Below are 11,571 nucleotides of genomic sequence, written 5' to 3' on the forward strand. Positions count from 1 at the left end.
GAAAAACCAGAGAGGGAGGGGCGTAAAAGCTCTGCGTTGCTCCACTAACCTACTTACCATAATCCCTCTCTTCTCCCTATTTCATAACTGTGCCTACGTTACATGATACACTCGTCATCTCGGCCACGCCTGCAAATCAGTTATTTTCATCAGAGCTGTTATTAATCGTTTTGGTGTGCTGTACGATGCCGGGCTGTTTCTGCTGCGCTGTACACACACCTACTTCAACAAACACAAAGGGGAATCACAACAGGAATGAAAATGCATGTCATGCACAGAAGCGCAGCTAAGGAGGGATACTTTGCACACCCTACATCCCTCTCTTTCCCTCTCCGCTGCTCCTGATGTCTATCTTTCTTTTATAACTACACTATAAAAACACTGTGGTCAGTTCATTAGTCTGTATTTTAGGGTTAAAAGATTTGCTCTCAGCTGCTTCCCAAGTCCAACATTTAGCCCAGATTTCCCCATATCAGGAAACGGAAAACAAAACAAAACGCAGCATAACAATCTGTGCTCACACTTAATTCTCTACCCAGATTAGCGTTTGTTAATCCTGTGATGTAATTAAGCTCTCTTGCAGTGTATCCAAGTAAAAGGTAAGCTGAGCACAATCTTCATGTATATAAACATATCCATGTATATATATGGGTGTTTAGTTTGCAAATGGAGTACCACATTCTTTCAGCTAGAACATACTAAAGTAAACGGAGTGTTGTTTGTGTGACTATTCTTACTAACTTCTGCATTTACACAAGCAGCGTTTACCATTTAACACATTTTCATTCATAGAATTTATAATTATGCTAAAAACAGTTTTAACATGCATGCAGATGTCACAGCGTTGCAGTATATTTAAAGACAAAATATTTTTCAGGCTATTATGGGTCACTTTAACAGCCATGAAGAATAAATAGGTTTTCAGTTTCATATGTCATCGTCTGTCCTGTCAGGATCTTTACATCTTGCTTGTATGTAAGGTTTTTATGGAGGCCTAGCTTGTAGGTCCAATTTTAGGCTACCTATAATATATCACGTTTTAATGGAGGGACAGACTTTGTCACTTTGTTCCTACTGATGTGATGTGTGATCATTATTTTCTATTTCGGCTTTAGTGGTTTTTAAAAATACAAATGATTTGGGGACACCAACCTGGAGCAAACGCACAAACTTCTGTGAAAAAATAGTCCAATAAATTAGACTTTTTTTGTCACTTAATGTTTTCCATTGATGCTGAATTAAAGTAACACGCAGATGTGGGGGTTGGGGCTGAGGCTGCTCTGTCAGCCAGCGCTGCCTTCTTCATCAGGATGGGGAACTTCACAGACTGGAATATCATAAAGGAGACTTCACTACTGGCTGACTAGAAGACCAGCATGCCCTGAGCATCACATGAGGCAAACTGGCTGCTGTGTGTCCAGCCTGGGTATTTCTGGTCCCTGTACATCTGTAGAGAGGCCTTGGTTTCCAATGTCAGCAGTAAGTCAGAATGTGCACACAGGGCTGTCTTTAGTCAGAGATGCTGTTCATAATATTTATGGATAGAATAAGTGTGCTTGAGTCTCCGCTCTTTTGCAGATGATGTGGTTCTGTTGGCTTCATCAAGCGATGTCCTCAGGCATGCACTGAGGTGGTTTGCAGCTGTGTGTGAAGCAGAATGAGAATCAGCACCTGAAACTCTGAGACCGCTGGAAAAGGGTGAAGTGCAGGGTGAAGGGTGAAGTGCAGAATGAGTTGCTTCCCCAAGAGGTACCAGAGTAGAGCTGCTACTCCTCCACATCCAAAGGAGCCAGCTGAGGTCGTATGGGAATCTAAATGGAAAGGGACTGGTTCTTATATAGTGCTTTCCTCAGAGCTTTATGCAACATGCCTTCTTCATAAAGGCACTTGGACTGGAACAAACGACCAACCTTCCAATTAGTTGATGACCGGCTCTGCCTCCTGGGCTACAGCCATCTGACCAGGATCACCCCTGGACACCTCCCAGGAGAAGTGTTTGGGTCATGTCCTTCCAGGAAGAGGCCCCAGGACAGACCCAGGATTACGTCGCTCCAGCACATCCTGCATGGATGGCTGGTTATGCTGCTTTACTTTAAATTACAACTGAAAACTATATTAAAAAAATAAAATCCACATCCAAAGGATGGCAAATAAGCTGACAAATAATGATGTGAATGACACTAAAAATTGTATTAAAGATTTTCATTTAGCAATATATATATATACACACACACATAGATATGTGTGTGTGTGTGTGTGTGTGTGTGTCATTATTTATATACCTAATAAAGCTGTGATAATAAAGTTTTTATGTTTGCTGCTCTCTAAGTGTTGTCACACTCAATGATGGGGGGGTCTGGGGGGTCTCGGGGCTTCGCTGGCAGTCTGCGCGTGCCGCAGGTATGCAGGAGGAGAGTAAACAGTTCCCACGCTGGTCTGCTGCCGGTGTTGTGCCAAAGTAGTTACCCCCGTCAAAAATTGTTTCCCCATCCACGAGAGCGCGCAAAGTAGGAGGAGCCACTTGCCCAGCTCCGTTCTGTACGCTACTTGTCACTGATCTGCAGTCGACGCAATAAAGAGTAAAAGCTGGAAAACGGCAGGCTCGATTAATTTAATATTAGTTTCGTGACATTGTAATGTGCCGTGTGGAAGACAATTTACATTAAACTGTACACTGAAATAACCTGCTGGGAATACTTTGTCTAGAAAAATACTTTGATACTATAATACTGTAAAACCAGACGCGATCATGGAAACACGTCGCTCTCCGGTGAATTTACACTCGGTTTACATTTTGTAGCGAAGCTATCACGAAGGAGTTTATTTGCGAAATCAATCACAGTATAACCAATAACTACAGTAACGTTGGAGAGGGTTTCTTCACAGCAAAGTTATGGAGGGATACAGATTTTATCAGGCTGTGTGGCATCGGCTGCCAAAATGTGTGCCCCCCTATCTTTAATCCATATTGGCTTTGCTATCACAAAGGGTATATTTGCAAAATAAGTCACAGTATAACCAATAAGTACAGTAACTTTGGAGAGGATTTCTTCTTCACAGCAAAGTTATGGAGGGATACAAAATTTATCAGGCTGTGTGGCCTCGGCTGCCAAAATGTGTGCCCCCCCTATCTTTAATCCATATTGGCTTTGCTATCACAAAGGGTATATTTGCAAAATAAGTCACAGTATAACCAATAAGTACAGTAACTTTGGAGAGGATTTCTCCTTCACAGCAAAAGTTATGGAGGGGTACAAAATTTATCAGGCTGTGTGGCCTCGGCTGCCAAAATGTGTGCCCCCCCTATCTTTAATCCATATTGGCTTTGCTATCACAAAGGGTATATTTGCAAAATAAGTCACAGTATAACCAATAAGTACAGTAACTTTGGAGACGATTTCTTCTTCACAGCAAAAGTTATGGAGGGATACAAAATTTATCAGGCTGTGTGGCCTCGGCTGCCAAAATGTGTGCCCCCCCTATCTGTAATCCATATTGGCTTTGCTATCACAAAGGGTATATTTGCAAAATAAGTCACAGTATAACCAATAAGTACAGTAACTTTGGAGACGATTTCTTCTTCACAGCAAAAGTTATGGAGGGATACAAAATTTATCAGGCTGTGTGGCCTCGGCTGCCAAAATGTGTGCCCCCCCTATCTGTAATCCATATTGGCTTTGCTATCACAAAGGGTATATTTGCAAAATAAGTCACAGTATAACCAATAAGTACAGTAACTTTGGAGACGATTTCTTCTTCACAGCAAAAGTTATGGAGGGATACAAAATTTATCAGGCTGTGTGGCCTCGGCTGCCAAAATGTGTGCCCCCCCTATCTGTAATCCATATTGGCTTTGCTATCACAAAGGGTATATTTGCAAAATAAGTCACAGTATAACCAATAAGTACAGTAACTTTGGAGAGGATTTCTTCTTCACAGCAAAAGTTATGGAGGGGTACAAAATTTATCAGGCTGTGTGGCATCGGCTGCCAAAATGTGTGCCCCCCCTATCTGTAATCCATATTGGCTTTGCTATCACAAAGGGTTTATTTGCAAAATAAGTCACAGTATAACCAATAAGTACAGTAACTTTGGAGAGGATTTCTCCTTCAAAGCAAAAGTTATGGAGGGATACAAAATTTATCAGGCTGTGTGGCATCGGCTGCCAAAATGTGTGCCCCCCTATCTTTAATCCATATTGGCTTTGCTATCACAAAGGGTATATTTGCAAAATAAGTCACAGTATAACCAATAAGTACAGTAACTTTGGAGACGATTTCTCCTTCACAGCAAAAGTTATGGAGGGATACAAATTTATCAGGCTGTGTGGCATCGGCTGCCAAAATGTGTGCCCCCCCTATCTGTAATCCATATTGGCTTTGCTATCACAAAGGGTATATTTGCAAAATAAGTCACAGTATAACCAATAAGTACAGTAACTTTGGAGACGATTTCTTCTTCACAGCAAAAGTTATGGAGGGATACAAAATTTATCAGGCTGTGTGGCCTCGGCTGCCAAAATGTGTGCCCCCCCCCCATCAATAATGCACATTGGCGTTGCTATCACGAAAGAGTTTATTTACAAAATAAATCACAGTATAACTAATAACTACAGTAACTTTGGAGACCATTTTCTTTTTTTAGACTTCTTAATTTAACATCTACATATATATATATGTCGATATGTGTGTTCTCAACAATGTGTGCCATAAGAACACTAGCTGTGCACCTTTAGTGTCAACTATGTACAAGCGAAACAAATAAACACGTCTTCTGGTGGTGGGCTTTTCACGCAGAGCTGGTGGAACCACCGCAAACACATCTCACACTGAATCTGTAAAAAAATAAATAATTATAAATCCCAATGTTAAAATTTCATTTATGGGAATTGATCATAACATTTAGCAGTCTTTCATGATGACATTACCCATTTGTTGTCAGTTTCATGCTCTTCTTCGCCGCAGAAAAGACAGATGTTTGTCAAGTCATCTGTTTTAAAAAGTGAAAAAATAGCACAGAGTATACTACCTACTGCACTTATTACTTCATTCAAACAACTATATGGTTTGTTTCTACAGCTATCATGATGAAAATATTCATGATGTCAGAACACTGAATTGTGGAAAATGAGTTACCTGTCTCTAGGAGGAGAGTGGTGGCAATTTGCAGCCTGTGTGTGTTTATGGCCTTTTTTGTAGACGGAAAGTCTATTGACTCTTTTTGCAAGATCTTTTCAGCAAACTGAAAAAGAGATTCTAAGATGACTAAATAGGCTAATATCGTAAATGTTATTTTATAGAAATTTGTTTGCTGTGAATCAATTTCTTTCTTTTTTGTGTAATTATCTTATATTCCTTTTCCTGTCATTAACATTTATTACAACACAACATTTCCAATATTGTTGTATATATGTATGTATTACGGTTAAGACTCGTACTTTCAATGCAAAGACTCCACATGAGGTAGCGTCCAATTGTTTTGGGTGTTTGACTGTGTCACAAGTCCATCTTGAGACGTTGCATCCTTTTTTTCGCATGAATGCCCTGAAAGACAAGTACAATAAAAACAAATAACATGTTTTAAAATTTTGGTGACACAAAAAGATGAACAGTATGGAGAGCTTAAGTGTCTGTTGAACATCAAGTTAAGAACACTGACCACACTGTTTTGTTAAAATCATTACTTTTTAAAAGTCTACAACGCATTTTCGTGGACAATTACTTGTGCTTTTATTTTCCTGTTTCCTCCCATGATATAGAAATCAATCACTTACACAGTACACTTTGAAGAGATGTGGAGGAGAAGCAAAGATGAAATTCACACATGTATAACCTATGTGGAATTATTTTAGACATTTGTCTGATGTTTTAGTGCTAAACCTCCGCAACACTTTATGCAACTACTAAACATTAATATCCCGTGCTATATTTTCTAATGTAAAAACATCATCTCATACAGACATCAGGTCCTCAAATAAACATTGAAACATGGGGAGACTTCTCTTTAAAGGCAAAATTAACCCATAACACCACAATATCAGAAGACGAACACAAAAATTTAAACCTGTTGCTGCTAGTTTTTTAATTCTGAGTACCATTTATTTTTTGATTGACATCATACTTGTAATTGTCATAATAAACACAAAAATAACAAAAGCAACAAAGAGTTTAATAAAGGGTCGAAATAAATTTGAGCAGTTATCCTTACCTTGTTGATTCCAAACAATTTTGGATACCTTGTTTAGTTTCTCCGAGTGGATCAAGATACAGCGACTTCTTTTCTTGTGGGTAAATGACCTACAGTAAAATTATGTGGAGAATTACATGTAATAATTCAAGACTTAAGATTATCTGCATGCCATGCATTTTTCTTATAAAACTGATTTGATGAATATTGTAAATGCAATTATTTTGTTTACCACTAATGTCCAGTGATGATGTTCATTTACAATTCCCAGAATCACTTCATGCTCCATGGGTTTGATCTTAAATTGAAACAAAAGAATAAAAATATTAACTTCAGACATAAAAAAGAAATGCAATAACATGTTGTTTAGAGTCCTTTTTTATTAAAGCAATTTATGATATATTATATATCATCCACTTATAAAGTACTCTGTGACAGCCATGATTCATCCCTCATTTCTTTAAACTGTGCAAGAAGCTGGACTATCTTATATTTTTATAAGTGGTTTTGCACATTACTTCCTCCAAGACTAATAAAGCTCTTTCTAAGGATTTTCTTTGGACATGGAGTTCATTTTCACTCATTTTCAATGCGATCATTGTGCCATCTGCAAAATAATGTGTAATGCTTTATTAAGCCTCTTTAACAGTGACGTATGAATCACTTGAGAATAAAAAGGTACCTATTAAAGAGATGAAGCAGTGTTGATGATTTCAAAAGAGATATTAGCCCAAATGTTTGCAAATCTCAAATCAAGCATTGATTGGAGTGTGTACAAAAAAGGAGGAAACCAGACAAGCAGAGAACAAAAGAGAACTGGCAAGTCTAATAAACTATCCACATCTACTAACCCCAGTCTCAATTCGTTCTTTCTCCATAAGCTGTTATCCAATCTAAATCTGGATGTGGATATGATCTGAGGTACTTAAACAATACACACAAGATTCTTTCTAGAGATACCTACCTTGAGTCTTGGAGCTTTTCTCTTCCAAATGGCAGTCATTGAAAATGAATCAATGAATGCTGCTTTGGCTGAATTATGGCGATTGCATTGTCTCACCATGATCGCAAGATATGCATTAATAGACTGCGAATACAAAATGTAAACATTTTTTAACTGTTGTCAAGCAATAAAACACTGATAGTTGCATTGTTGTCAGTAAAGATCACTGTACCTCACTTTCCAACTCCATGTCCGGACCAATTTGTTGGATATCCCAGTAGAATAATTTGTAAGCACCAATTTTGGAGAGTAGAACGTGAGGACTCTTTCCAGCCCAGGCATCCATTATATCTACAAAAGTAATGAGAAAAAGAGACAAGTCATCAGGACTAAATGTAAATCAAAATTTAAAATGCATAATTTCTTATGTAGTTTTCTGACAAAAGGCGTGTTTCAGGGTAAATACTTTTAAGACGCTGATAAAATGGGCACATGGTTTAACATTGTATTTTGTAGAAAAAAAGAGCACTTAAATTTGCTTTTATTTGGGGGTAAAGTTACACTTACAATGTCCTCTAAAGAAATTTAAATAAATTCATATTAATAAAAGAAAAGGAATTTAAATACATAGCAATAGAAATGCTCTTGCCCCTATCAAATTTTTTTTCCAGCAGAAACACCTATTACAACAATTTTTTAAATTATGTTTAGTTGAAGCTACATGAATATGTTTTAAAATACTCAGGCTCAAGGCTTGCACCTGTGGCCTTTACTATTACATAACCATTTCTGGAAAAATGTTATTTTTCTCCTCCAAAACTAGTTTTATTGTCTTTAAAATAGAGTGTCAATTTCTGGGCTGTTAAAAGCAGCTTCTTAAAGAGTATTTGATCTTTCGAACTATTGCTGGCAGGCAGTCATCATCACAACATTAATATACTGCTTGTAGTGGGCATTCTATGTCACTAACAGCATATATGACAGCAATTTCAGAAAAGAAGAAAATGAAGAACATACACTACTAGTCAAAATTAGGGACACACCTTCCCATTCAGTGTTTTTCTGTGTGTTCATGCTTTTCATGCAGTGACAATCATCTTATGTGACTACCCCATGAAGCTCACTGACAGAAGGCCTAGAGTGTGCAAAGCAGTGATCAAAGCAAAGGGTGGCTAATTTGAAGAATCTAAGATATAAAAAATATTTTGGTTCTTTCATATTTTTTGGTTTACTACATCATTTGTGTTAGGGTTAGTGCTCCATATGTGTCCATTCATAGTTTTGATGCCTCGAGTTCTAATCAACAATGAATCTACAAAATAGACAAGGAAATTAAGAAGCAACATTAAAATGAAGGTGTGTCCAAACTTTTCACTCTTAGTGTACATCAGATGTACAATATCAATCATTAACATTCTGGGTTACACAACAACAAAAGAAAGATTCACAGTTTTGAAGGACTCACTTTTTCATTTGTGTAATTTTACACATGTGGCTTACATCCTTTTACAAGTTTTCTATAATGTTTTGCCCCATGAAGGTTTTTTTTAAAGCATTAACATATTGTTAAATTTAAATATTCTGTTAGGAAATATACCTAAAAAAATCTTTTTAAAGGTGTAACATTTGCTATGCCATGATCTACAGAGTACTGAAACAAACACTGTCATAGGAACAAAAGTCCTTTTTTAAAAATAAAAAAATATTATATTTATTTACATTTCTCTGCAACAGGTTCAGTGTATCTCTGAGAGGGTGATGCTGGAGGTGGTGCAGGGCTAGCTTGTGTGGCTGTTGCTGGGGCTGGTGTCACAAGTGGAACTGTTGCTTCCATGGTTTGTGCTGTAGATTGCTGGGCTGTAATCTGTGGAGCTGAGGCTTGTGTGGTTGTAGCATTTGGAGCTGTGGTCTGTGAGGATGGGTCTGCTGCCGTTGTGGTTTGTGAGGCCTGGTCTGCTGTTGTGGTTTGTGAGGCTGGGTCTGCTGTTGTGGTTTGTGAGGCCTGGTCTGCTGTTATGGTCTTTGAGGCTGGGTCTGCTGCTGTTTGGGATTCGGTTTGTACAGCTGTAGCATATTCTGGTGCTGTAGCACTTGTGGCTGGTTCGTTCTCTTTCTGTGCTGTTGCTCCTGACTCTGGATCTGATACCGTTATTGCTATACCTTGTGGAACTGGAGATGGATGTTGTGTTTGAACCGATAGTGATGTAAGTGATGCCATTGGTGCTGTAGGCTGTGTAGCTCTAGGAGGAGGTGGTGGTGGTGCTACCGCCACTGGTGCTGCTGTAGCCTGTGAAGCTAGAGCAGATGCTGGTGCTGCTGCAGCTTGTGGTGCTGCTGGACCTGGTTGTGCTGTTGGTAATGTGGCTGCTGTTTTCTTTGAACCCCGGTGTGGCACTCTTGGCATGCTGTCTTTGCTTAACTTTAGTTGGTCAATATTTACTTTTGGAATGATTGTCCCATTGGAATCCTGAAGATCTGCACTTTTACCTTGGATTGCTGTAATAATGTAAGGGCCTAAAAAGTTTGCTTCAAGTTTTCCCCCTTTCCTCTGCTGACTTCTTATGTTAGCTCTTAAAACTTTGTCACCAACTTTGAAGACGACATCTCTCGTCATCATTTTTATTTTGCCCTTTGTTTTTTCCTGAGCTTTGACCACATTGTCCTTCACCAGTTCCAACAGCTTTTGATGCTTTTGAATGTCTTCCGACAGCTCCTCCTGCCCCACAATGTCTTCCACACTCTCATCAACCTTTGAATCAAAAGACATGTCTATCATTACTATAATTTGTGTAAGATACACAGATAATACATAAAAGAACTGAGAAATACAGTGAAAATTTACATTAAGTGTCTTTGGTAAGGTTTTAAGACACAATGTATTTCTGGCAAAGCTTCAGTGTATCTTGGGATTGATTGGACATGAAGAAAACTGTTATTGAGGGTTTGAACAATCCATAAAAATATTCAGTGGTGTAGTGCTTTTATGGCGGTGACATAGCATCCATTGAAACTGATCTGCCTGTGCCTCAAAAACTAAAAAAGTTTCGTTGTGTGGGATTTCCGTGTAGTTTGTCACAGACAGAAAGACATACCATGAACTCTTCTGGGATTTCGGAAGGATAGCGAGCCTCTCTGCCAAACATTAGGTAATAAGGTGAGTATTTGGTGGTCACTTGTTTTTTAGTTCTGAGTCCAAACATTACAGCATCCAGATACTCATCCCACATTTCTGGTTGGTCGCCAACGACTTTACACAGGGCTCTGACAATGAAAGCACATAGAAGACATTCATATGAAAGATCATTTACATTTTTTAATAGTTTAATGTCATGCATTCATGTTTTGGTTGAAGGGAACCCCCATAAATGTATAACATGTACTCCAAGAATTTACCTCTGGATGGTGCCATTCATTTTCTCCACCAGCCCATTTGTTTGTGGGTGATAGGGGGAGCAGAGGCTTCTTTTAATTTTTAACAATCCGCAAACCCTTTTGTTGAGCTGCAAAAGAAAGTTATATACACTGACTATAAGCACATTACAATAAGAATTTAAATAAACAGCTGTCATACTAATATCTCAAAAACAGATTTATAAAGACCAGAAAATTAACCATTTTCCAAAAATTATTCAAATATGAGTTCACATATTTTTGCCAAAGACTAAAGTACTTACAGAATTGACAAATTCTTTGCCTTGGTCAGTAAGAATCCTTTTGGGGGCTTCGAACTGGTGGACAAATTTTATGAGACAGTTTGTCACTTCCCCGGCTGATTTTGACTTTAAAGGGTATGCTTGTGGCCATTTTGTAAAATAATCAATAAAACACATATGTATTGATGTCCATTGTTGGTTTCAGTAAGTTTTCCAATAAGGTCCATCCCAACCAGTTCAAATGGCTGAGAGACCTTAAAAACAAAATCATAGTTAAGTTAATAATACTGAAATTACACAGAATGCTAGTCTACTGTTATAATTTTTTCAAGTATATAATCAGTAGGTTTCTAAGCAATGAAAACATTGTGTGATTAAATGTGATTATTTGCTGTGGTCGATGACTAACCTTTATCGGAATGTATTCCGCTGGTTTTTTAATTGTTGCAGCACTTGCCTGGCAAAGTGCACATTGGGAAACCTAATCAAAAATAAAAGCAATTCAATAAGAAACACAAGAGTTGATGATCAAGGTTTACATAACTTATTATGAGAGATACAGAAACATTGCTGTGTTCCTCTTAAAATAAATTAGCTGTAGTCGAATTACATAGAGTTTGTTTTGGAGTACCCACCCAATTATTGATGTCCACTGACATCCCTGGCCAGTAGAACCGCTTTGAAATGGCTTCTCTTGTTTTTGTTTGCCCGCAATGGGCCCCAGTAGGACTGGCATGAAAATCTGAAAAAATTGTGTTTGCCTCATCAGCCCCACAGACTACCGTTGTC

At 38.2% G+C, this 11,571-nt stretch overlaps 1 protein-coding gene across 2 annotated transcripts; it reads right to left on the reverse strand.

Annotated features, from left to right (window-relative positions):
* Positions 1–4,454: 4,454 nt before the first annotated feature.
* LOC109196753 (myosin-1) lies at positions 4,455–10,948 on the reverse strand. Of its 2 annotated transcripts, XM_019351148.2 has the most exons (12): positions 10,804–10,948; positions 10,523–10,629; positions 10,222–10,390; positions 8,849–9,878; positions 7,362–7,480; positions 7,151–7,273; positions 6,419–6,484; positions 6,208–6,296; positions 5,438–5,543; positions 5,136–5,241; positions 4,928–4,989; positions 4,455–4,834 (listed from the first exon to the last, which is right to left on the reverse strand). In XM_019351148.2, exons 2-12 carry the CDS (start codon positions 10,540–10,542, stop codon positions 4,742–4,744), a joined length of 1,983 nt encoding a protein of 660 aa, XP_019206693.1. In that variant the 5' UTR covers positions 10,543–10,629; positions 10,804–10,948; the 3' UTR covers positions 4,455–4,741. The 2 variants fall into 2 exon arrangements, with proteins under 2 accessions (XP_019206693.1, XP_025759208.1); XM_025903423.1 differs by lacking the exon at positions 4,455–4,834 and having other exon boundaries at positions 4,928–4,991; positions 5,143–5,241.
* Between the last annotated feature and the right edge of the window lie 623 nt (positions 10,949–11,571).

This window comes from Oreochromis niloticus, linkage group LG23, assembly GCF_001858045.2.
Source record: "Oreochromis niloticus isolate F11D_XX linkage group LG23, O_niloticus_UMD_NMBU, whole genome shotgun sequence".
Classification (NCBI taxonomy): domain Eukaryota; kingdom Metazoa; phylum Chordata; class Actinopteri; order Cichliformes; family Cichlidae; genus Oreochromis; species Oreochromis niloticus.

Excerpts from the sequence above, each read along its gene's own strand:
- LOC109196753 (XM_019351148.2), bottom strand. The coding sequence starts at position 10,542 with ATGAATGGCACCATCCAGAG. Across the intron at positions 9,879-10,221 it reads AAATCCCAGAAGAGTTCATG|GTTGATGAGAGTGTGGAAGA; the intron begins GTATGTCTTTCT and ends TTTGATTCAAAG. Across the intron at positions 6,485-7,150 it reads GAAAAGCTCCAAGACTCAAG|ATCAAACCCATGGAGCATGA; the intron begins GTAGGTATCTCT and ends TTTCAATTTAAG.